General features: G+C 45.0%; 1 protein-coding gene across 1 annotated transcript in view; it reads right to left on the bottom strand.

The window, feature by feature from the left end:
* Window positions 1-24,633, bottom strand: part of LOC118084334 (NF-kappa-B-repressing factor-like) — a 34,293-nt gene extending 9,660 nt beyond the window's left edge. The window contains exons 1-2 of the mRNA XM_035113757.2: window positions 24,068-24,633; window positions 1,150-1,289 (exon numbers count right to left, since the gene is read on the bottom strand). Coding sequence (XP_034969648.1) covers window positions 1,150-1,289; window positions 24,068-24,357 — 430 coding nt within the window. The 5' untranslated portion in view covers window positions 24,358-24,633. The remainder of the gene's footprint in view (window positions 1-1,149; window positions 1,290-24,067) is intronic.
* Window positions 24,634-24,985: the final 352 nt, after the last annotated feature.

Here is a 24,985-nt window from a genome sequence, read left to right as displayed (position 1 = left end):
GGCTGTCGGGTTGTCATGCATCTGCTTGAGGACCTTACCTCTGAGCTGGGTGGTGGGCAGGTACAGGGCTCCCTTGTAAAAGAGTAACCCCCTTCGTTCCTCAAAGTCCTTCGCTTGCCCCCTCCCCCCTTGCAGGTCTCGGAAGATGCGTGTGGCGAACTCATCCCCTGCCGTCAGGGCGGTGAGTTCTGCCTCACTCACTACTGCTGCCCCACATGTCCATGCCGATGGGGGAAAAACGTGCCGGGGTGCTGGTGGCAACTCCTCCATGTACTCTGGCTTGCGGGAGAGGGCTGGGCGATGAGCTGGTACTTAAGATGGGAGGGACCTGCCTGTAGCTTCTGTCCCTCACAGATGGTATAGAAATTTAATTAACAACAGCAACAACAACAACAACAAGACAGGTGATGGAGGACAAAAAGTGTAAGAAGGTAGACAGAGAAAAGGGCACCAGCAGGTGACAGAGAGAGGAAGGATGTGGTGAAAGTTATGCAAAAAAAGAAAGTGGCAAAGGCTTTTTTGGCAACAAAGCACAAACATAATTGGTGGTGAAGACTTGCTGTCTTGCTCAGCATCAACCACAGGCTTCACTGAAGAGAAAAAAGCCAGAAATCAGACAGAGGATATAAGGTTCAAAAGTTTGATCAATGTGTAAAAAGAATCGTATGCCTACACCTCAGTGTGCGGTGCGTGGTGAGATGCTAGCATGATTAAGTATAAATCAAAGTGAAAATCTGAGAGTGGGTCCCAGGTTTCTGGTTGGGAGTCAGAGGTGGGTCTTGGGCAGGGCCGGCTCTAGGGGTAGGCTGGGTGGTGCGGGGCGCTGCGTGCTGCGCCCGCCCACCAGCCGCGGCAAGTAACGGGGCGGGGGCGCCGGAGCGATCTCCGCAACACGGCACCCGACATGCTTAAGACGGCCCTGGTCTTGGGTCTGGACTGGTTGAAGACCACCGTGCTAGTGCAACTGTTGCATTGGATTCCTACGTTGCATAGCATTAAAACTCACCTGTCTACTAGCAGAAGAGGATACAGAACATTAGATACAACCCTTTATATTTTCATGCATGACATTGCCTATTACTGTGACATACAATAATCATCACTAAAGAACCAACTCTGCTGCAAATGGAGGGAAATGGAAGTACTCACTGCGAGATGGAGAGTTGTCCAGCAGGGAATATGGCCTTTTGGTAGCCTTGGGATCAGGCACTAATTCAAATGATGGCATCTTGCCAATGTCAATCCCTTCGGCCATATGGAGGATTTTCTCCATAACTTTGGCGCCATATCTGCATTTAAGTGAAGGAAGGTTCAAGTAATAAATCATCATTACAAAACTCTCCTTACTGCTCTACTCCGACCGCTGGCTACTTAAGTGGGTGCCCTATCATACCAAGAGATGTGTGGGTACAACACCTTCCCACACCTTTTCCCAGCTGGAATGAAATATAATGTGAAATACAAAAACACAGGAAACTGCCTTATTCATTGTCAGCCCACAGGTCCACCTAGCTCAGTACTGTCCACACTTAGGATAGTAAATGTGGTGCCCTCCAGATGCTGTTGGACTCCAGCTGGCTGGGACTCCTGGGAATTGTAGTCCAGCAACATCTGAAGGTTGACCGGCTGGGAAAGTCTGCCCTTGGCAAAAGAAGGGGAGCCATTTGGAAGCTCCCAACTATACTGGGATGCGGGTGGCGCTGTGGTCTAAACCACAGAGCCTAGGGCTTGCCGATCAGAAGGTTGGTGGTTCGAATCCCCGCGACGGGGTGAGCTCCCGTTGTTTGGTCCCAGTTCCTGCCCACCTAGCAGTTCGAAAGCACGTCAAAGTGCCAGTAGAGAAATAGGTACCGCTCCGACGGGAAGGTAAATGGCATTTCCGTGCGCTGCGGCTTAGTCACGCTGGCCACATGACCTGGAAGCTGTACGCCGGCTCCCTCAGCCAGTAAAGCGAGATGAGCGCCGCAACCCCAGAGTCTTCCGCGACTGGACCTAACGGTCAGGGGTCCCTTTACCTTTACCTATACTGCAGAAGCCTGTGGGTTCAAACCTTACACTATGATATAAAACTGGCACCTGCTTCCAGTTCAAATGCAAACAACATCCAAAATATCCAGATATGTTGGCATCGGTCCTGCCTTTGGTGCAAATTTTGGTGTAAATCCAAACTCCATACAGAAGCAGGGCTATTGCCAGCTGAGCTCACTCAAGTCTGGTAGTGGGCAAATGACCCTTTAAAATAATTTGATTTATGGGGAAAACTTGCTCAGAGTCCCCTAGGACACAAATCTCCCTGTCACGAGGCAAGGCCAGTCTGGAGAGAGTAGGGTGGCCCCTTTCCTAGAGAGGACCTGTGATTTGGACCTTCCTTGACCTGGCAGTGGGACGGACAATCCAAGTCTAAGTGACTGCCCTCCAGGATCCCCAGGGAAGTTTGATTCAACACTACCCTTTTTGCTAGTGTAAGTACCACTGGGTTGAGAGGTCACATGACTGAGCTGAATGGGATTTGGAATAGGGGTAAGTCTCCTGAACCATCCTGCCCCCACCACACCCCCAGAATGCCTCTTTTGGGGGATTTACCTGGGTCATTCCATATCAAGTGATTAAACTTTTTTACCTCATGTCATCCAATTTTCTTAATATCGTTCATATGCTAGATTAACACCTGGACAGCAGGTGGAGATGTGGCAGCATTTGTTTGTTTGTTTTTTTTGAATTTATATCCCACCCTTCCTCCCAAAAGAGCTCAGGATGGCAAACAAGCAATAAAACAATAAAAAACAAAAATCTTAAAAACAATCCCAATACAGATGCAAGCTGTGAAAGATCTCAATTTAAAAGGCTTGCTGGAAATGATAGGTCTTCCATAGGTACCAAAAAGACAACAGAGAGAGCATCTGTCTAAAATTTCAAATGAAAGTTCCAAAGTCCCAATTCTTGTATTGTGTGAAACAGACCAACTCTTTAAGATGGTATCTGCAGGAGGCCCTCACCTTCAAACCACCGTAATTGATGGGGGTGAGACAAACTTTCAGGTGTCCTGGTCCTAAGCTGTGTTGGTGGTAGAGTGTGTTGAACCAAAGTTGAACTGTTTCAGAAGCTTTGCAAACGCCATCTTGGTAGTCAAGATCAGTGTTAGAAACTGAGTTATGAAAGCTAGGAGCTAAATGGCACCTTAAACCTAGGTTATGGGCACAACGGAATGTCTAGGCACGTTTTTTTATAACAAGAATACAAAGCTGAAAATGAATGAACTGCAGCTAAAATATCATGCTCATTTTTCACATGGTCTAGTCCTTCCCCTGCCCACTGCCCTAATATTCTTGAGAGTCTCTTCTCCAGTCTTCAGAGTAGCTGGAAGTGGGGAGGCAGGAAAAGGTCCTCTTTTCCTTTGACTGCAGGGTTTTTTGTTTTTTTAAAAAAGAAATATTTATAATTTTCATTTATAACAAATAAACATTTCTACTATAATTCTCACATTTCAAACCTCGACTTCCCTCCCTCTCTTTATGTGGTTCCTTAAATTTATTTACATATTTCCCTGCATATCCCATTTATCTCTACTTATTCATTTATTCATCTGTTTTCATCTATGTTACAGAATAACAACAGCAGCAACAACAACAACAAATTATTATTTATACCTCGCCCATCTGGCTGGGTTTCCCAGAAGCTGCAAGTTTTTAACTTCTGCAGCTTTAATCTGAAATTTTAGGCACAGTACTGCGCCCAGAGCTAAGAAACTGCTCGCCCTAATGAAATTCCCTGTCACAAAATGCGCCTAGAACAATGGGAGTTTTGAACACTGGTCAAGATAACCCCACAATTAATTGGTAGTTGTTGAAGCAACGAGCTCATATATGCTTTATTATTATTATTATTATTATTATTATTATTATTATTATTATATTTTTATTTAACAAAAATACAGAAGAGTACAAATAAAGAAAATACAACAAAATAGAAACATATATAAACCAGAACTTAACATTACATACATAACACCCTTCACCCACCCATGACTCCCCTCCACCCCATCCCAATTTCTATTATAAATTAAATTAGACATTAACATTGCATTTCTTATATTGGTTATCTTTTATGTCCCCTTCCTAACATCCTTTTTATTATAGTCTCTACAATCTTAATCTATGCATATCAACACATTCTTTTGTGAAAAGTGTTTATCCATATATTATTTGAAGCATTTCCATTCTGATCTTAACTGTTGGTTTGACTGTAACCTTATGGCTGCTAGTTACAGGTAGGTAGCCGTGTTGGTGTGGCGTAGTCGAAACAAAACCATCTTTATCTTTAGGCAAAAGGCAAATACATCCTCTTCTCCCAGGCCTTTGGCTAATTAACTGAATTTAAACTGTGTGAGGAGTATTGTTTTTGTTTGTTACTATGTTGTGCTTTTTTGTGTTTCAATATTGTAAACCACAATATGATCCTTGGATGAAGGATTATTCATAGAATCATAGAGTTGGACGGTACCACAAGGGTCATCTAGTCCATCTCCCTGCAATGCAGGAATCCTTTGCCCAACATAGGGCTTGAACCTTCTAGGATCGTCCTACTCTCTTGTAGGACCCTGGCAGAGACACATGCCCGACTGGCATGATCTCTCCCTCCTGGTCGATCGTTCGGGAGCTTCAAAAGCTTTCTTCTGCCCGAACATCACAGCGACTGATGCCAACAGACATCAGCACACTTAGGGATCTGCAGAGTGTTCGCACTTTGCATAACAGACCTCAGCAGCTCAGCATTTGGCTAATCTACTTTATTTGCATATAAGCACACACACGGAGCACTGCAACATGGCTCCCTCTCTCTCTAGCATCAGACAGCAAAGAGAAAGAACAAAGGACAAGCTACGGAACACAGTAACACAAACATCCTGTCTCCGTCACTTCCCACTCTATGGAATAAACCAGGGGTCCCCAGACTACGGCCCGGGGGCCGGATGCGGCCCAATTGGCCTGCCAATCCGGCCCGCGGCGACCCCCGCCGCCCGCCGCCGCCGCCCGCTCTTACGGCGCGCAGCACGGCAGCGCTCTTCCGGGTCGGGAAAAAAGCGCCGAAAATCTTTTGTGTGCATGCGTATGGGCCTCTCCCGACCTGGAAGAGGTCATTTCTGGTGCACTTCCGGGTCGGGGGAGGCCCATACGCATGCGCACAACGGATTTTCGGCGCTTTTTCCACCCGGGAAGCGCGCCGCCGCGCCAGTAAGTGCCCGTGCGCATGCACTCCCCCGCCCGCCGGCCCGCACAGGCGCGCGCTCCCCCGCCCTCCGGCCCGCCGCGCGATCGGCGCGGTGGGAACCTGCCCAAACGCCGGTAAGTCTGGGGACCCCTGGAATAAACCATACACCGCCATGTGACAGACAACAATCCCATGACTGTAGACACGGGGAATGAATCTCCAACAGAACCCACAACCCTGAGATTAAGAGTCTCATGCTCTACCGATTGAGCTAATAATAATAATAATAATAATAATAATAATAATTCTGTTTTTAACCCCCCTTCCAACACACCTGAAAAGACCAACCCTGCCCCAAAGTTGCAGCATTAACGATTAAAAATTGGCCTTTGCTAATGAATCAACTAAAACTCTAGCTGAGTCATCTACCTAGCGGTGCAGCAATAAAACTGCTAGCACATTTGCAGAGCTAAGCAGGGCCCATTAAGGTTTCAAATCGGGTGGGCAACCACATGTTGAGATTCCTGCATTGCAAGGGGTTGGACTAGATGATATTCAGGGTCCCTTCCAACTCTACAATTCTATGATTCTACAATTTAAAGTTTGCAGTCTGATTGGAAAAAAGTGATTTCATAGTGGTTAATATCCACTGTGTACCAGCAACATTGCCCAATGACTGAATTTTATTCAGCACTTACAGCACAACAGAAGGGGAGTAGTTTTCTCTCAAAGGTGTTTGTTTTTAAAATGAAGAAGTTAACCACATCCCTATTTCACAGTCATAGAAACAGGCCAGAGACTATTGCTGATGTTTAAGACAAATGGAATTCTTGGGCTAGGAATAGGTAACTGAGACCCCAATCTGATCTCCATAGGCTTCCTATGTAAGCTTCAGCATAGCTCTTGATCACAAGGACACCCCTATTAATCCCAACAGAGGCAAAGACGGGGAGTGAGGAGTAAGGGGGGAGGAGCCAAGCAGCAGCAGGAAGGGGGAAAACGCTCCCAGATGCAGGAAGGGAAAAACGCTCAGCCACGCTCCCAGATGCACCCCTCCCCACCAAAAGCCTTTGCTAAACTGTAAAGCAGTTAAAAGGCAGAAATATGCCCAATTAGGAAGTAATCAGCAAAGAAAAAAGCCTCCGAAACAAGACACACACACCCCCGCAGGTACAAGCCCTGATCCCCGAACGTTACCACTCCCAGGGAGAAGGAACCTATTCCGCTTCTGTGGACAAGCCAGGAAAAGCCGAAAGGGGCGAGCGGCGAGGTGCTGCCGGCTCAAAGCCCAAGGTAGTCAGCTGAGCGAAGGAGGACTGGAGGCAATAAGGAAGGATGGCTCAGGGCTGCCGCGGCTGTTTGAATGCAACTAGGCCCCGCCCCCGAGCCAGCCCTATTGGCTGGGTGCAGTAGGCAGGGCGTGGCAGCTGGGACGGCTAAGGCAAGGAGCCGATAGCCCCCTTGCCGACGCAGGGAACCGGCTCCCGCTCACAACTCCTCCCCTTTGAGAGGCTTTGCCGGAGAGACAGCCAGGGAGGGAGCGGGGAGGAGGACGGGGAGCCGCTTTTGCCACGCTTATTTTTTGCTTCTAGAGGGGGCAGCGGCCCCCCCTGCCCCGCGCTGGGTACGCCCTTGGTTTCCTGCTATCTCTCTAAACTGGGCACTCTGCTCCTCCTATGCATTCCCCAATTCTGGGCCACCGTCCCAAATCAGTCAGCTGGGCGTGTTCACTTGTTGACACTATGCTGACAGCTGCCAAGTATCCCATTTTCGCCGGGAAACCCCATTTTTTCCTACCGTTTCCCGGCGGTCTCCCGTATAGGTTATTATCCCGTTATTCTCCCTTAAATCCACTTCTGCCGGCGGCCATTTTTCTGGTGCCGCTTTGCCCTTCTATGGGCATCAGAAAATGGCGGCGCCGGTGCCAGAAGTCGCTTTTACGCGTTTCCGGTCATGCGTAGAAGCGACTCTGGTGCTGGCGCTGCCATTTTCTGGTGCCCATAGAAGGGCAAAGCGCCACCGGAAGTTGCGTCTACGCAACTTCCGGTGTCGCGGGCTGCCGATCCCGGACTTGGCAGGTATGGATGTTACTGAACTACAACTCCCATCAGCCCCAGGAAGCATGGCCAATGGGCTGACAGAAGCTGTAGTTCAGTGACATCTGGAAGGCCAAAGGCTCCCCACACTAGGGCTGGGTACTATCTGGTTTTCAACATCATGATGTATCAACAGCTAAATACCGCAATATGCTGATATATCATGATGTCTGGGGTGTATCTCGGCTGCTGCTTCTTCCTCCCCACCTTAGGGGAGGAAGAAGCAGCTGACATACATCTGAAGTGTAGGTGGGTTCCCACGAGGCAAGACACCATGATAACAGCAAGAACCTTCAATGAACTAACAGAAGCAAAGCAACTACTTATATACATTTCTGAAGGCCTGGGCCACTCCCACCGTGATTGGTTGACTAAACTTCCAATATGCAAATCATAACTCAGAGTTTAAGGGCCAATGAAAGAGGCCCAAATCCTGAAATGTTCTGTGATTGGATATCGTGTATTGAATCAGAACACAGGAGCTCAGAATCCTTAGTCCAGACTCAAGCTCAGGCAAACACTGAATACCGAACACCATTACCCAAGCCCTAATGAGCAAGCCCCCATACCACTCTGGCAAATGAAAGCTGGAGGGGCATGGGGGTTTCCTTAAACTGCTTAGTTGGGGGGAGGGAAGCCTCCCACCCCCCCTTAGCTGAGCCAGCCCTCATACTGCAGCAGCTGGTGTGAGCTGGAGGGGCAGAGACAGGGTCTTCCTCAAAGGCGCAAGCAAGCAGGCAGATGGAAGCTTCTCAGGCTCCGTCTGCCTGCCTGTGCCTCTGCCATCTGCAGGCAATTTGAGCTGGGAATACATTGAAGTTCCCCAGCCATCACAATGTATTGCCAGCTCAAAATGTCTAAAATCAGTGTTAGAAACTCAAATATATAAGCTACCGTAGGTGCCAAATTGCCCCTTGAATCAAGGTTATAGTTGCCAAAGCGGAATACCTAGTTGCCATTTTTTTGTAAGACAGCTCTAAAGTCTTATTTTTCAAATGATGGATTGACTGTGATTGATTCTTAGTTCAGATGACTACCTTGAGCTACCGTGTTTCCCCTATTTTAAGACACCGTCTTATATTTATTTTACTCAAGAAAATAAGCCTATGGCTTATTTTCGGGGGATGTCTTATTTTTTTTTATTACCATGTAAGTATGGTACAGCAATCTACATTTATCCAGGGCTGCCGGCGGGGCTGGAGCTGTTGCCAGGAGGCGCCGCGTCCAGCCTCGCCTCTTCCTTGGCGCCCTCTAGAACTGTGCCTATCACTATGTCTTATTGCCAAGTCTTGCAGGGGGGCAGGGAAGCAATGCCTGACTGCTCTGGCTGCTGGGTTTCCTCAGCGAGCCTCTTGCTGCAGTTGGCGATGCAATCTCGCCGGCTGCGCTGCTGCCGAGCACCGTATCTCTCAACCTCGACCCGCCGCCTGCTTGGCCGCCTCTTGCGGCGGCAGAAATAATGTTCTCAATCGGAGGGGAGGCAAAGCGCGGTGTCCAAAAGCCCCCCCCCCCGATAGAGCTGGATCTCTGTAGGTTTGTAAGTCCTACACACCAGATCCTCCTCCAGGAGGAAGGGGGAGAGAGAAAGATAATTCAGAGCCCACCAGTGCCGCTCCTCCTCCGGATTTGCAGTGGGTCTCTCAGCAAAACAAGACAGGGAGGGGATGTCAGTTTTTAAAAAAACCGCCCGCCCGCCTCTCACTGCTGCCTCTGTGCGTGTCTGCGAGAGCTCTGCACTTTCCTCATTGCAGTTTAATGTCAGTTTGCCTGCCTTGCTCTCTGACTTGGCCGTCAAGAGGAAATCAACAGGCAACTCATGGCTGGGCACATAGAATGGAAGGGGGAGAAGCGAGAGGTGGGCGCTCTGTGTGTGTATGTGTATGTGTGTGTGTGTGTGTGTGTGTGAGAGAGAGAGAGAGAGAGAAAGAGAGACGTGCACACACACAGAGTCTCTCCCTCAAAGGTGTTTGCAATTAGCAAATCAAACAAAAGCAATTGAAATAGCTCACCAGGAAATATTCAAATAAAACAAAATAATAAGATGCTGCAAACACAATTTTAAATGATTATAAATCAGGAAGTGGAATTAAAAATAAAAATGTTAAGGCAAAGGAATTTTGAATTTGCCCATTCAATCATCACCGATTTTGTTTGTTCATCTTTAGTATGCCATTCCAACAATAGATTGTACATCCTAGAAAGATTTTTAATTTTTGGCTCTAGCAATTCTGTTTCCAATTTAGATTTTTCACTTTGGAAACCAATTTTCTTATCCAATTTATATATTTCATTTATTTGATGATATTGTAACCAATCGCTCAATTGGCTTTTCAATTGATCATATGTTTTTAATTTAGCCTGTTCATCCTCCATCACCAATATATCCTTATATGTCAACCACTTAGCCTCCATGTTCAACTTTTTGTTTACTTTAGCCTCTAGAGGTGATATCCACCTGGGTATTTTCCTTTCTAAAAGGTCCTTATATCTAACCCATACATTAAACAATGATTTCCTTATAATATGGCATTTAAAACCTCTATGAACTTTGACCTTATCATACCATAAATAGGCATGCCAACCAAATGCATTGTCAAAACCTTCTAAGTCCAAAACATCTGTGTTATCAAGCATAAACCATTCTTTCATCCAGCAAAATGCTGCAGCTTCAAAATATAACTAAGTCTGGCAGGGAGAAGCCTCCTCTTTCTTTAGCATCCGTTAATAGTTTATATCTAATTCTAGGCTTCTTTCCCTGCCAGATAAACCTTGATAATGCTTTTTGCTATTCTTTAAAACATCCTTGCTTTTCCACAATAGGTAACGCTTGAAACAAAAACAACATTTTTGGCAATACATTCATTTTTATCACTGAAATACGGCCTAACAATGATCATTTCAAATTTGACCATATATCTAAATCTCTTTTAATTTCTTTCCATAACTTTTCATAATTGTTTTTAAACAGATCTATATTTTTACCAGTCATATTTCCTCCCAGGTATTTCACCTTTTTGACAAAGGAGAGGCCAGTGGTCTCTTGTAATCTATCAATGTCTTCTATTGTTAAATTTTTACTCAATATTATGATGGAAGATTGGGAAAGGTTATGGAAAAGTAATATGAAATTCACTGCATGTAACATGTTAAAAGAGAATATGTTAAAGATGATGTATAGATGGTATCTTACACCAGTGAAATTGTCAAAGATTTATCATAAAAAAGATAACAAATGTTGGAAGTGTAAAGAAGCGGAAGGAACCTTTTATCACATGTGGTGGACTTGCCCCCAAGTAAAGAGCTTCTGGGATAAGATTTATAATGAGTTGAAGAAAGTGTTCAAAAACACGTTTGTTAAGAACCCAGAGGCCTTTTTACTTGGGATTACAAGAAAAGAATTGCCGAGGAAAAATATCACTTTCTTTCTGTATGCCACAACAGCAGCTAGAATTGTATTAGTAAGGAATTGGAAATCTGAAGATATGCCTACTGTGGACGACTGGCAGATGAAGCTGATAGAATTTATGGAACTGTCTGAATTGACTGGGAGAATCCGGGACCAGGGAGAAGAAGCAGTGGAAGAAGATTGGAAGAAATTTAAAATTTATTTAGAAAATAATTACAAGATTAAAAATATTTAACAAAGGAAGTGGAAGTACAAGGAGGTTGTAGAAGCAAATATGATTTATGTAGGATGATTTAAGATAAAGGAAAAATAGCTAATGTGCTTTCAAGATCCAATTTATATTTTGAATCATTGGTAATTGGTTGGGATAATGGACCAAGAATAATATCTATAATGAGTAAGTGGAAAAAGAATGTTGGCAAGAATGAGAAGTGCTAAATTAGTTACAAATAGAAACGCAGAAGGGAGGACAGGAGGAAGTTCATAGAAATAAATAATTATATTTGAGCAATATGGTATTACGTAAAGTCAAATCTTGATGTTATTAATGTTCAAATGTGTTTATGATTTTGTATATTTCTTTTTTTATCAATGTTGTATTTTTCTTTTTCTTTTTTGTTTTTTTGTTTTATTTTTGTTAATATAAAATCAATAAAAATATTTATATAAAAAAAGAAATTTTGAATTTGCTAATAAATCTGGGAAACTTCTAGTCCGGCAATTGAAAAAGAAACAGGGTCAAAATACCATAAATAAAATAAGAGTGGAGGACAAGATGATAGAGAACCCAATGGAAATATAAAAAGCTTTCAGAAATTTTATACAGAATTATATAAAGTGGAGAAGGAGAACATAGGAAGAATAGAGAGGTAATTGGAGAATCACAAATTACAGAAGATTCCAATGGAAAAACAAAATTAACTGAGCTCATTAATAACGATAACTGAACTACAAACTGCAATAAAACAGTTGAAGTTAGGGAAGGCACCAGGACCTGATGGATTTACAGCTAAATACTATAAGATACTGAGTGAGCAACTGACATACCAGTTAAAAGTGTTCGCTGAAGAAGTATGCATGCACATGAAAGCTCATACCTATGACAAACTTACTTGGTCTCTAAGGTGCTACTGGAAGGAATTTTTTTTAATCCCAAAGACATGGAGAGAGGCCTATATCACTTTGATTCCTAAACAAGATACGGATTTATTGAACGTAAAGAATTACAGACCTACCTCTTTATTAAATAATTACTATAAGCTTTTTGCTAATTGTCAGGGGGACTCCTTACAGGGACCCTCCCCCAGTCATCCTGACCAGCACTTCGCCCAGTGACAGCACTAGCAGCGGGTCAGGAGGAGGGAATGAGGAATGGAGCGAGGGCTCTCAGACGCGTCAGAGCCAAGACACCGACCCAGCTGGCCAGAGGAGGAAGGACAGCGCAGCGAGGTGCCGGAGCCTCTGCAACGCTCCAGCCAAAGGACGGGAGAAGGAACGCAGCCCCTTCCGGCGCCCGAATTGAGGCGCAGCGAGGTGCCCACACGCAGGGCTAGGGGGAGGCGCTTTGGGGCGCCCAGGCTTTTATGCTGTTCAAAGACGTGACATAAGCCATTGCCAGGTTCTGAATCGGACTAGGCAGTCATGTTTTCTGATATCTCTGTACTGTAAATAATATGCACAATAAAGCTCTTAAAGACAGAGCGGAATGGAGCGTCTTTACTCGATAGTAGCCGCAACAATCCCCTGTCACTAATATATTAGCAAACAGATTGAAGGAAATCTTGAAGGAACAAATCCATCAAGACCAAGCTGGCTTTCTTCCTGGTCGACAATTGAAAGACAATGTGAGAAATATAATTGACATAATAGAATATTTGGACACTAGGCATGATAAGCAAGCAGCTTTGATGTTTATTGATGCTGAAAAAAGCTTTTGATCATATCTTGGTATTTTATGAGGAAAAATTTGGAACTGATGGCTGTAGGGGATCTATTCCTTAAAGGTATAGAAGCTATATATTCAGAACAAAAGGCAAGATTGATAGTTAATAATATGTTGACTGAAAATTTTGAAATTTCAAAAGGGACGAGACAGGGATGTCCATTATCACTGTTATTGTTTATAATGGTCCTAGAGGTCCTGACAAGATTGCTAAGAGAAACTCAAACTGTGAAAGGTATAAATGTTGGTGTAAACTAGAATATAAATTAAAAGCCTTTGCTGGTGACTTGGTTTTAACTTTAGAAGAACCACAGTCCAGTGTAAGTGAAGCACTGGGAAAAATTGAAGAATTTGGGAAACTAGCAGGATTTAAGCTTAATAAGGCCTATACAAAAATGATGGTTAAAAATATGACTGAGAAAGAAATTGAGGAAATGCAATTTAAAACAGGAATTATGGTGGTAAAAAAGTTAAATATTTAGGAATATGGTTAACATCAAAAAAATATGAATTTATTTAAAGACAATTTTTTCCTGTATGGAAAGATATTTAAAAAGATTTAAAAATGTGGGGAAGATTGAAACTGTCTTTTTGGGGAAGAATTTCAGCTGTGCAGATGAATGTGCTACCTACCGGTAAAATGTTGTTTTTATTTCAGACGTTCCCTGTGATCAGAAGGGCGGGACAAATCAAAGAGTGGCATAAAGTTTTATCAAGATTTATCTGGCAAGGGAAGAAACCTAGGATAAAGTATAAACTTCTGATAAAAAAGAGGGGGGGTTTCCCTGCTATATTTGAAATTATACTATGAAGCGTCCTGCCTCTGCTGGTTGAGAGAGTGGATGATGTTGGAGAATAATGGCAATAGATTTAGGGTGCATGCATATTTATGGTATGATAAAGTCAAAGTACACAGAGGATTTTTGAACCACACGATAAGGAAACCATATATGAAGTTTGGGTAAGATATAAAGATTTATTAGAACGAAAAACACCTTGGTGGCTATCTCCAGTGGAAGCAATTTCAGTTAAAAGATTAAATATGAAAGGAAAATGGGCCACCTATAGGGAGATTTTGATGGAAAGCGATAAAGAGTTTAAAATGAAACCATTTGATTAAGTATGTGATGTCTTAACAGGTTGGTTGCAATATCATGACATATTCAACAAAGATAAAAAAAATATGGCTTTGATACTACAAGATCAAAGCTGGAAGCCGAATTGTTGGGAGGTAAAAGTAAAATATTATCAAAAATGTACAATTTATTACTAGAATGGCACACAAAAGACAAAGAGGTAAATGAGGTAATGATAAAATGGGCGAAAGATTTTGGGTATAATTTGAATCCTGGTCAAAGTTATGGAATGAAGGTAATAACTTTACTGCATGTATGGCATTGAAAGAAAATATAATGCAAATGATGTATAGATGGTATCTAACCCCGACTAAATTAGCTAAAATGTATAGAATGAGAAATAATAATTGCTGGGAATGTAATGTTAAAGACGGAGATTTTTATCATATGTGGTGGACATGTGATAAAGTTAAATTATTTTGGGAAAACATCTATAATGAGTTAAAAAATGTTTAAGTATACTTTCCCAAAAAAACCAGAAGCGTTCTCCTTGGGTATAATAGGAGGGGAAATACCAAAAATAGACCAGAGTCTATTTGTGTACGCCACTACGGCAGCCAGAATTTTATTAGCCCAAAAGTGGAAACAGCAAAAACTACCAACGGTAGAGGAATAGCAGACGAATAGGATGGAGTTTAAGAAAGCCGACTTCAGAAAACGTAGGGAAACGCTGGGTGAAATCCCATGGACAGAAATACTAAAAGGGAAGGGAGTTCATGATGGTTGGGAGTTTGTTAAAAGGGAGATATTAAAAGCACAACTTCAGGCAATACCAATGAGACGGAAACATGGAAGGTGCCTAAAGAAGCCAGGGTGGCTATCTAAAGAACTTTTAACTGAGTTAAGATTTAAAAGGAATAATATGGAGCAGATGATTCAGCAGGGGAAACACAGCCAAGAATAAGTAAGGAGGTAGTACAAGAATACATGGCTAGTTTAGATGTATTCAAGTCTCCAGGGCCAGATGAACTACATCCAAGAGTATTAAAAGAACTGACAGAGGTGATTTCAAAACCACTGGCAGTAATCTTTGAAAATTCCTGGAGAACAGGCAAAGTCCCAGCAGACTGGAGGAGGGCAAATGTTGTCCCTATTTTAAAAAAAGGGGGAAAGAGAGGACCCAAACAATTACGGCCCAGTCAGCCTGACATCAATACCAGGAAAGATTCTAGAGCAGATCATTAAGCAAACGGTCTGTGAGCACCTAGAAAGGAACACTGTGATCACTAAAAGTCAGCATGGGTTTCTGAAAAATAGGTCGTCAGACTAATCTGATCTCATTTTTTGACAGAATTACAGGCCTGGTAGATGAAGGGAATGCTGTGGATATAGCCTATCTTGATTTCAGCAAGGCCTTTGACAAGGTGCCCCATGATATTATTGTAAAGAAGCTGGTAAAATGCGGGCTAGACAATGCTACCGTTCAGTGGATTCAAACTACAGTGGTACGTCGCAAGACGAAATTAATTCGTTCCATGAGTCGTTTTGTGTTGCGATAATTTCGTCTTGCGAAGCGTGGTTTCCCATAGGAATGCATTGAAATTTAATTCATGTGTTCCTATGGGGGGGGAGCGCAAAAAAAAGGCGCCGACAAGGTGCCCCATGATATTCCTGTAAAGAAGCTGGTAAAATGTGGGCTAGACAATGCTACCATTCAGTGGATTTGTAACTGGCTGACTGACCAAACCCAAAGGGTGCTCACCAATGGCTCCTCTTCATCCTGGAAAGAAGTGACTAGTGCGGTGCCACAGGGTTCTGTCTTGGGCCCAGTCTTCTTCAACATCTTTATCAATGACTTGGATGATGGACTTCAGGGCATCCTGATCAAGTTTGCAGGTGACACCTGTCAGGGATTGTTGTAGCAGTGAACATTCCCTGACAATCGCAGAAGAGAGGCACCATGGCTCAGGCAGCATCCTAGAGCCCTTACTGCAACCTGAGACAGGATATCAGGGGGAGGGATCAGGGGAAGTGTCCAGCGGGGAGATGCCTCGCCCTTTTAAGTTCATGCCTGACTTGAGACATTCCAAAGCGCACAGGCACAAAGGGAGGGGGGCAGGAATCCCACGCTTATTATGCTGGGGGAGGAGCAGACAACAGGCATTGGGAGAATCTTCGTCAGACTGATTGGACATGTATTCTCGATACTGAACCACATTGTAAATATCAGGCAAAATAAAAGTCTTAAAAACAGAATGGCTGTGGTACTAGTTTCTCAGAAGTAGCCAAACAAGCAGCGTGACAACACCAAATTGGGAGGGGTGGCTAATACCCCAGAGGACAGGATCACACTTCAAAATGACCTTAACAGATTAGACAACTGGGCCAAAGCAAACAAGATGAATTTTAACAGGGAGAAATGTGAAGTACTACACTTGGGCAAAAAAAAAATGAAAGGAACAAATACAGGATGGGTGACACCTGGCTTAAGAGCAGTACATGTGAAAAGGATCTAGGAGTCTTGGTAGATCACAAACTTGACATGAGTCAACAGTGTGATGCAGCAGCTTAAAAATCCAATGCAATTCTGGGCTGCATCAAGAGGAGTATAGCATCTAGATCAAGGGAAGTAATAGTACCACTGTATTCCGCTCTTGTCAGACCTCACCTGGAGAACTGTGTCCAGTTCTGGGCACCACAGTTCAAGAAGGATACTGACAAGCTTGAACGTGTCCAGAAGAGGGCAACCAAAACGGTCAAAGGCCTGGAAACAATGCCTTATGAGGAACGGCTTAGGGAGCTGGGTATGTTTAGCCTGGAGAAGAGAAGATTAAGGGGTGATATGATAGCTATGTTCAAATATATCAAAGGATGTCATATGGAAGAGGGTGAAAGGTTGTTTTCTGCTGCTCCAGAGAAGCGGACACGGAGCAATGGATTCAAGCTATAAGAAAGAAGATTCCACCTAAACATTAGGAAGAACTTCCTGACAGTAAGCGCTGTTCGACAGTGGAACTTGCTGCCAAGGAGTGTGGTGGAGTCTCCTTCTTTGGAGGTCTTTAAGCGGAGGCTTGACAGCCATCTGTCAGGAATGCTTTGATGGTGTTTCCTGCTTGGCAGGGGGTTGGACTGGATGGCCAATTATTGTAAACCTATAAAAACACTAGCAGGACTGCAATAAATCTTGCAATGTTTATTAGAAGAATTTTTTTACATTTGATTAAAGTTTAAAAATATATTGGAATAAATGTAGAATTGTGACGATATAAATGTGCAGAAATACGATGTAAGCATGTGAAAACCAGATGACGAGACGGAGGGAAGTCGAGTGGCTCTGCAGAACCAAAAGTTATGTAAAAGGGAATAAGAAGTTATGTGAATGTTAAAAATGGAAAATCAATAAAATATACATATTAAAAAACAAAAGAAAAAGAATTTCTGCAAAACTTAGGGGGGAAGCAATTGAAATAGCTCAACACATTTTATTGTAAAACGCTTACATCTTAGATCTGGAAGGCCATGATTTTAAATTTGGCTGGCATGCATGTCTTTGGTATGGGAAAGCTAAAATACATAAGAGTTTTTTGAATCATGTTATCAGGAAGAATTTGTAGAGAGTCTGGAATAAATATAAGAACCTGCTGGAAAGGAAAACACCCCTATGGTTATCGCCAACAGAAGCTATTAGAAGTAAGAGAATCAACATGGACAGATAGCGGATGACCTATACAGACTTACTGGACCTCTCAGGGAGGGAACCCACCAGGTGAAACTCGAAAAATTAGAATATCGTCGAAAAGTTCATTTATTTCAGTAATTCAACTTAAAAGGTGAAACCAATATAGGAGATAGACTCATGACATGCAAAGCGAGATATGTCAAGCCTTTATTTGTTGTAATTGTGATGATTATGGCGTACAGCTGAAGAAAACCCCAAATTTACAATCTCAGAAAATTAGAATATTAAATGAAATCAATAAAATAAGGATTGCAAATAGAGCGATATTGGACCTCTGAAAAGTAGAAGCATGCATATGTACTCAATACTTGGTTTGGGCCCCTTTTGCAGCAATTACTGCCTAAATGCGGCGTGGCATGGATGCTATCAGCCTGTGGCACTGCTGAGGTGTTAATGGAAGACCAGGATGCTTCAATAGCGGCCTTCACCTCTTCTGCATTGCTCAGTCTCATGTCTCTCATCTTTCTCACCGATCTCAGTGATCACAGGTAGGAGGAGGAGTTACTCTAAGACCAGACCATGTCATTACCGAGGAGGCAGGCTTAGTTGTTGTTTGAGGACTATCCCTGCCTCCAAGTCTGTTCTTGACCGGATGGATACTGGAATCAGCAAGGGATACCTACAGGACCTGAATGTGCTGCTGTGCAATGCTAGGTCAATGATTCATAAGACCACTGCCATCCATGACTTGATCGTGGATGGAGGACTTGACCTGGCATGTGTAACAGAGACTTGGTTGGATGAAGCAGACAGGCCTGTTTTAGCTGCTGCTTGTCCACCAGGTTTCTCTTACACACAGCAACCCAGGCCTTGTGGGCAGGGAGGGGGGGTTGCAGTGATTTTTAGGAAGTCATTAGTTTGCACCAGGCGTCCTACTGGAAAGACCCAGTACAGGGGCAGTACAGGATTCCTTTTGGTGTACCGACCTCCTCGCTGCACCAAGGATTCCTTGCCCGAGCTGCTTCAGGTCGTGGTGGATGTTCTCCTGGAGACACCTAGTTTGGTTGTCCTAGGGGATTTTAATATCCATGCCGACACGACCTTACAAGGGGCCACTTGGGACTTTGTGGAAAGCATGGCCCCCTTGAATAAGTCTGGCCCAACTCATAGCCACGGACATGCCTTGGACCTCTATGGATGTTGGTGATCTGACACTAAGTAAAAGCAAAACTAAAGAAGTGCCATGGTCAGATCACTTCCTGGTGCAACTGGACTTCTCCGCGACCCTTTCCCTCTGCAGGGAGGTGGGACCGATTCGGATGGTCTGCCCCTGCCACTTAATGGAGCCAAATGGTTTCCATAGAGTGGTAGGGGATGCTTTATCCCATGTTGATGGCCTTTCAGCAGATTCCCTGGTGGCCCGCTGGAATGTGGAGTTAACCAAGGCTATTGACTGTTTGGCTCCGAAGCGCCCTCTCCGATTGCATGGAGCCCGGACAGCCCCGTGGTTTTCCACGGATCTGAGGGCAATGAAACAATCGCTGAGACGGCTAGAGCGCCGATGGTGGATAACTAATTCTGAAGCTGACCGGACATGGGTTAGAGCTCAATGTCAAGCCTACCAAGTGGCGATGGCGACGGCGAAGAAGACTTTCTTCACCGCCTCTATTGCATCTGCAGAAAACAGCAGCAGGAGACATTTTCGGGTGGTTCGCATTTTAGTGGAACCACCTGCTCCATCGGGGCCCACTACGGGCCACACAATCTCCTGCAATGATTTTGCAAAGTTTTTGGCAGATAAAGTCGCTCAGATTCGGGAAGAGGTAGACTCCACCGTGGGAGCAGGGCCGGGGCGGGGGAGTGCTAGAGTTCTGTCTAGTCAAGTTGCGTGCGATCAATTCAAATCTGTTACCTTCGGGGATGTGGACAGGCTGCTTGGACAAGTGAAACTAACCACCTGTCTCCTTGATCCTTGCCCATCCTGGCTTATAAAAGCTAGCCGGGAAGGGCTGGGCGATGGGCTTCGCGGGTTGGTGAATGCTTCTCTCTGTGAGGGAGCCTTCCCAGACCCGCTGAAAGAGGCAGTTATTGAACCACTTCTTAAAAAACCATATTTAGATGCGGCCAATATGGCCAACTATCACCCAGTCTCAAATCTTCCATTCTTGGGCAAGGTGATTGAGCGAGTGGTTGCTGAACAACTACAGACACGCCTGGAAGAAGCGGACCATTTGGATCATTTCCAGTCGGGATTCAGGCCTCATCATGGGACTGAAACTGCCTTGGTTGCACTGGTCGATGATCTCCGGCGGGCTAGGGAAAAAGGTGAGAGCTGTTTCCTAGTTCTGCTAGATCTCTCAGTGGCTTTTGACACCATCGACCATAACATCCTTCTGGACCGTCTAGAGGGGTTGGGAGCTGGGGGCACTGTCATACAGTGGTTCCGCTCCTTCCTCCTGGGCCGTGTTCAGAAAGTGGTGGTGGGGGATGAGTGCTCAGACCCCTGGGCTCTCACTTGTGGGGTGCCTCATGTTTCTGTCCTCTTCCCCATGCTTTTTAACATCTACATGCAGCCGCTGGGAGAGATCATCAGGGGGTTTGGGCTGGGTGTTCATCAGTATGCGGATGATACCCAGCTCTACCTCTCTTTCAAATCAGAACCAGTGAAGATGGTGAAGGTCCTGTGTGAGTGCCTGGAGGTGGTTGGAGGGTGGATGGCGGCTAACAGATTGAGGTTGAATCCTGACAAGACAGAAGTACTGTTTGTGGGGGACAGGAGGCGAGCAGGTGTGGAGGACTCCCTGGTCCTGAATGGGGTAACTGTGCCCCTGAAGGACCAGGTGTGCAGCCTGGAGTCATTTTGGACTCACAGCTGTCCATGGAGGCGCAGGTCAATTCTGTGTCCAGGGCAGCTGTCTACCAGCTCCATCTGGTACGTAGGCTGAGACCCTACCTGCCCACGGACTGTCTCACCAGAGTGGTGCATGCTCTAGTTATCTCCTGCTTGGACTACTGCAATGCACTCTTCGTGGGGCTACCTTTGAAGGTGACCCGGAAACTACAACTAATCCAGAATGCGGCAGCTAGACTGGTGACTGGCAGCGGCCGCCGAGACCACATAACACCGGTCTTGAAAGACCTACATTGGCTCCCAGTACGTTTCCGAGCACAATTCAAAGTGTTGGTGCTGACCTTTAAAGCCCTAAATGACCTCAGTCCAGTATACCTGAAGCAGCGTCTCCACCCCCATCATTCTGCCCGGACACTGAGGTCCAGCGCCGAGGGCCTTCTGGCGGTTCCCTCATTGAGAAGCCAAGTTACAGGGAACCAGGCAGAGGGCCTTCTCAGTAGCGGCGCCCACCCTGTGGAACGCCCTCCCATCAGGTGTCAAAGAGAAAAACAACTACCAGATTTTTAGAGGACATCTGAAGGCAGCCCTGTTTAGGGAGGCTTTTAATGTTTAATAGATTATCTTATTTTTTTGTTGGAAGCCACCCAGAGTGGCTGGGGAAGCCCAGCCAGATGGGCGGGGTATAAATAATAAATTATTATTATTATTATTATTATTTCTCTTGGCAATGCCCCATAGATTCTCTATGGGGTTCAGGTCAGGTGAATTCGCAGGCCAATCAAGCACAGTAATCCCATGGGCATTAAACCAAGTTTTGGTACTTTTGGCAGTGTGGGCAGGTGCCAAGTCCTGCTGGAAAATGACGTCAGCATCCCCATAAAGCTCGTCTGCGGAAGGAAGCATGAAGTGCTCCAAAATCTCCTGGTAGACGGCTGCATTTTCCCTTCCACATAACTTTCAATTAATGTGCTTTGATATAGCACTTCGGGAACATCCAACTTCTTTTGCAATTACAGTGGTACCTCATGTTGCATACGGGATCCGTTCCGGAGCCCCGTACACAACATGAAGTCGGCTCCGATATGCTCAAAATCATATACATAAGCCACAAAAGTTTTGGGATTCTGTTCTGTGGAGCGATGAAACAAAATTGGAACTTTTTGGCCCCATAGATCAGCACTATGTCTGGAGGAAGAGGAATGAAGCATACGCTGAAAAGAACACTCTGCCTACAATGAAGCATGGTGGTGGCTCGGTGATGCTCTGGGGCTGCTTTGCATCCTCTGGCACTGGAAACGTGCAGCGTGTGGAAGACAGGATGGATTCACTGAAGTATCAGGATAGCCTAGAAGGAAACGTCATGCCATCTGCAAGGAAGCTGAAGCTTGGTTGTCTTTGGATTTTCCAACAAGACAGTGATCCCAAGCATACCTCAAATTCCACCAAGGCTTAGTTGCAGAAGAAGTCCTGGAAGGTTCTTTAGTGGCCATCACAGTCACCTGACTTGAACCCCATAGAAAATCTCTAGTGGGATCTGAAGAAGGTGGTTGCAGCACACAAACCCAAGAATATTACTGAACTGGAGGCCATGAGGAATGGGCTAAGATTCCTCAGGAATGCTGCTGGAAGCTGCTGTCTGGCTATGCATCTCATTTGCAGCACATCATAGCAGCAAAAGGCTGCTCTACTAAGTACTAAAGATGCTTGTCATAAAGGGGCTGAATAATAGTGAGACTGGGGAAGCCCGTATAAGTTGCAATTTCAGCTGAATTTGGGGAAACCACTTGAAGCATCCTTTGTGTTGAGCTATTTCAATTGCTTTTGTTTGATTTGCTCATTGCAAACAGCTGAAAGTCTGTAAATTTTGACAATAAACCTATTCGCAATGCGGGTTGAATAATTTTGATTACAACTGTATGTTATGTTGACTATGTCCAAATCCAGAATATACATTTAAAGCACTATGATACCCCTATTTGCCTCACAGAGCTGCTATTATCAGGGTGGTTTAATAATCACAGGGAACTCTGGGAATTGTAGCTCTGTGAGGGAAACAGGGTTGAAGCCATGACTTTTTAAAGTGGCATAACAATTATTTAAATGTTTGCTGCAGATATGGCCCCAGTAGCCGATAAGAACCAGGGGCTCCATTCTAAATAGCTCAGTCAGTAGAGCATGAGACTCTTAACCTCAGGGTCATGGCTTTGAGCCCCACGTTTGGACAAAAAGATTCCTGATTTGCAGAGGGTTGGACCAGATGGCCCTTGTGGTCCCTTCTAACCCTACAATTCTATGATTCTAAGACAACCTGGTCATCCTGCCCTCTGACCTGGAAGCACTAGCCTCTAGCTTCCTTGTTTGTGGGACGGGGAGTGAATAATGGAGGATGAATTATTCTGGAGAGAAGAAATTGGGCCCTAAATAATGCAAAGTTAAGGAAACGTGGGCTGCCTGCAGGTGCAAACCAAAGGCCCAACCATGCCACAACAGTGGACATGGCAGACTGTTAAAGACATCCACAAGATTTATTGAACCACACAAATATTCCGTACCTTAACATAGTTGGGAAAATATTACTTATGAAGTAGAAGATGATCCAAGGATTGGTTTTGACCAATGACAGTGATACCAAGCCAATAAGCAAATATTCCCCTGAAGAAGACCTGTAGGGTCTCAAAGGTGTTGGGAACTTGGAATCGCTTTGTGGTTCAATGAAGAAGGTAAACAGAAAATTTAATATTCTGCCTTTCACTGGCACTGCTATCAGGCTTTGTTGCTGCTCTATAATGGCAATCAGACAGGTGCTAATGGGATGCTCACAAGAATAGAAACTGTAGGATATTCTTCCTGCAGAGATTTGCCCAGCTTCCTCTTTGCTGCCTTTTGAACCCAAAGCAAAAGTGTTTTTATTCAAGCAGTCTTTTCATGGTTACTTCTGCTACTGTTTTTCCAAAAGGTTTTTCTTTACTATGCACTCTTGATGTTTTTAAATGACTGCTTGCTTCAAGTGGATGGTTTTATCGCAGGGTGCTCTTGTTTATTGCATTGTTACTGGTTTTCTGTCTGTAAGCTATTCTTCTATTTATTGCTACAGCATGATATAAATATTAAATACTAACACTAAAAATCACTGAATGGAAAGGAAAATGAGTTGTGAACAAATCTAGTCCAACCCCATCATCTAGTCCAACCCCGTGGGATGCAAGAAACACATCTAAAGAATCACTAACAGAGGGCAGCCAACCTCTGTTCAAAAACCTCCAGTGCAGAAGAGTCCACCACCTCTAGTGGTAGTCTGTTCCACTGTCAAACAGCTCCTACCATCCTAAAATTATTCTTAATGTTCAGTTGGAATCTTCTTTCTTGTAACTCCATTTTCCATGTGGCAACCCTTCAGATATTTGAAGATGGCTATCACATCACCTCTCAGTCTTCTCTTCTCCAGGCTCCCTCAACCATCCATCATAAGGTTTGGTTGACAGACCCTGTTAAAAATCCTGGGGAGCCCCTACCCCTCAGCACAGACAATATTGAGCTACACATTGACCTATATAAGACAGCTTCCTCTGTTCCTAAACAAACAGGAAATGCACTGAATGGATGTATAAAAGATATGCATATGTATGTGTGTGGGTTCCCCCACCCCCACCCCACCCCACCCCACCCCGTATTAACAATCCGAGCCTCTTCTTTGTTAACAAGGTTCTTTGGCTATGTATCACAGTTATTACTTGCGCGACTGAGGACTTCATGTGTGCAGAGATGGGATGGGGAAGTGCATAATAAACGAAAAACGTTCCTCATCTCACCTGCATCCCATGAAGACGTGGTTGGTCCAAGCGTGAGACAGTGCCAGAAGCTTCTGGAAGGCGGCAGCGTCCGAGTAGCCCGGCAGGTTGCGGAGGAGGAACTGCCTGCGCAGAACCCAGTACCAGTCGTTCTCCTGCTTCTCGCGCCACTGCTCTAGATCGTGCTCCACAGCGGCGGCTGCAGCATCGGCAGTAGGCTGAGGCGGCGGTGGCTGCTCCGGTTGGGAAGGAGGAGGCGGCTGCGAGGATGGGGAATCCTCACCGGGCAGCGTCCACCCTCCGCTGGCCATGGGCTGGCCTTGTCGGGAGTAATACCAACCGGACCCGGCGTGTGTGAGTGCCGAGGCTTAGCGGAGGGCTGTGGTAGGTAGGTAGAGGCAGAAAGGGGCTGCCTGGTAGCTAGATCCGGATCCAGAAAGGAAGAGCGGCGGCAGCTACACAAGGGCACAAATTTCTCTGTTCACACGTGCAAGCGACTGCTTCCTTTTCTCCCTCAAGCCCTCTCTCTCCCTCGTTTCTTTCTCGTATGCGCGTGCGTGCGTACTGCTCTTCTTTCATTGCTACAATGTAACTCACGTCGCCCCCCCCCCTTGTTACACTCGGCTCACGTGGGTGGAATAGAACGTCCAAGGCCCGCGAGATCTCCGGAGAGACAAGAAAACGCGCGAGAGGGTCAACTGGGCGGCCTAATAAGTAGTAAGGCAGCTCAGCGGGTTAAAAGGGATGCTTCGCTCCTCACAGCGACACCTCGAGACGTGGAGGGCCACAGGAGCGGAGCTCTCGGATTATGTGAAGGTGGGAAGAGTGCAGATAGTGAGTGGCAGCCATAAGGGTTAAGACTCTAGGGCACAGGTCCAGAGACCCACTGAGCAGAATGAGCCCCCGGGCCCCCCAATCCAGCACAGCTGGCTTACCACA

Source organism: Zootoca vivipara, chromosome W (assembly GCF_963506605.1).
Source record: "Zootoca vivipara chromosome W, rZooViv1.1, whole genome shotgun sequence".
In the NCBI taxonomy this organism is placed as follows: Eukaryota; Metazoa; Chordata; class Lepidosauria; order Squamata; family Lacertidae; genus Zootoca; species Zootoca vivipara.
This window is presented reverse-complemented; position numbering and strand designations above follow the sequence as displayed.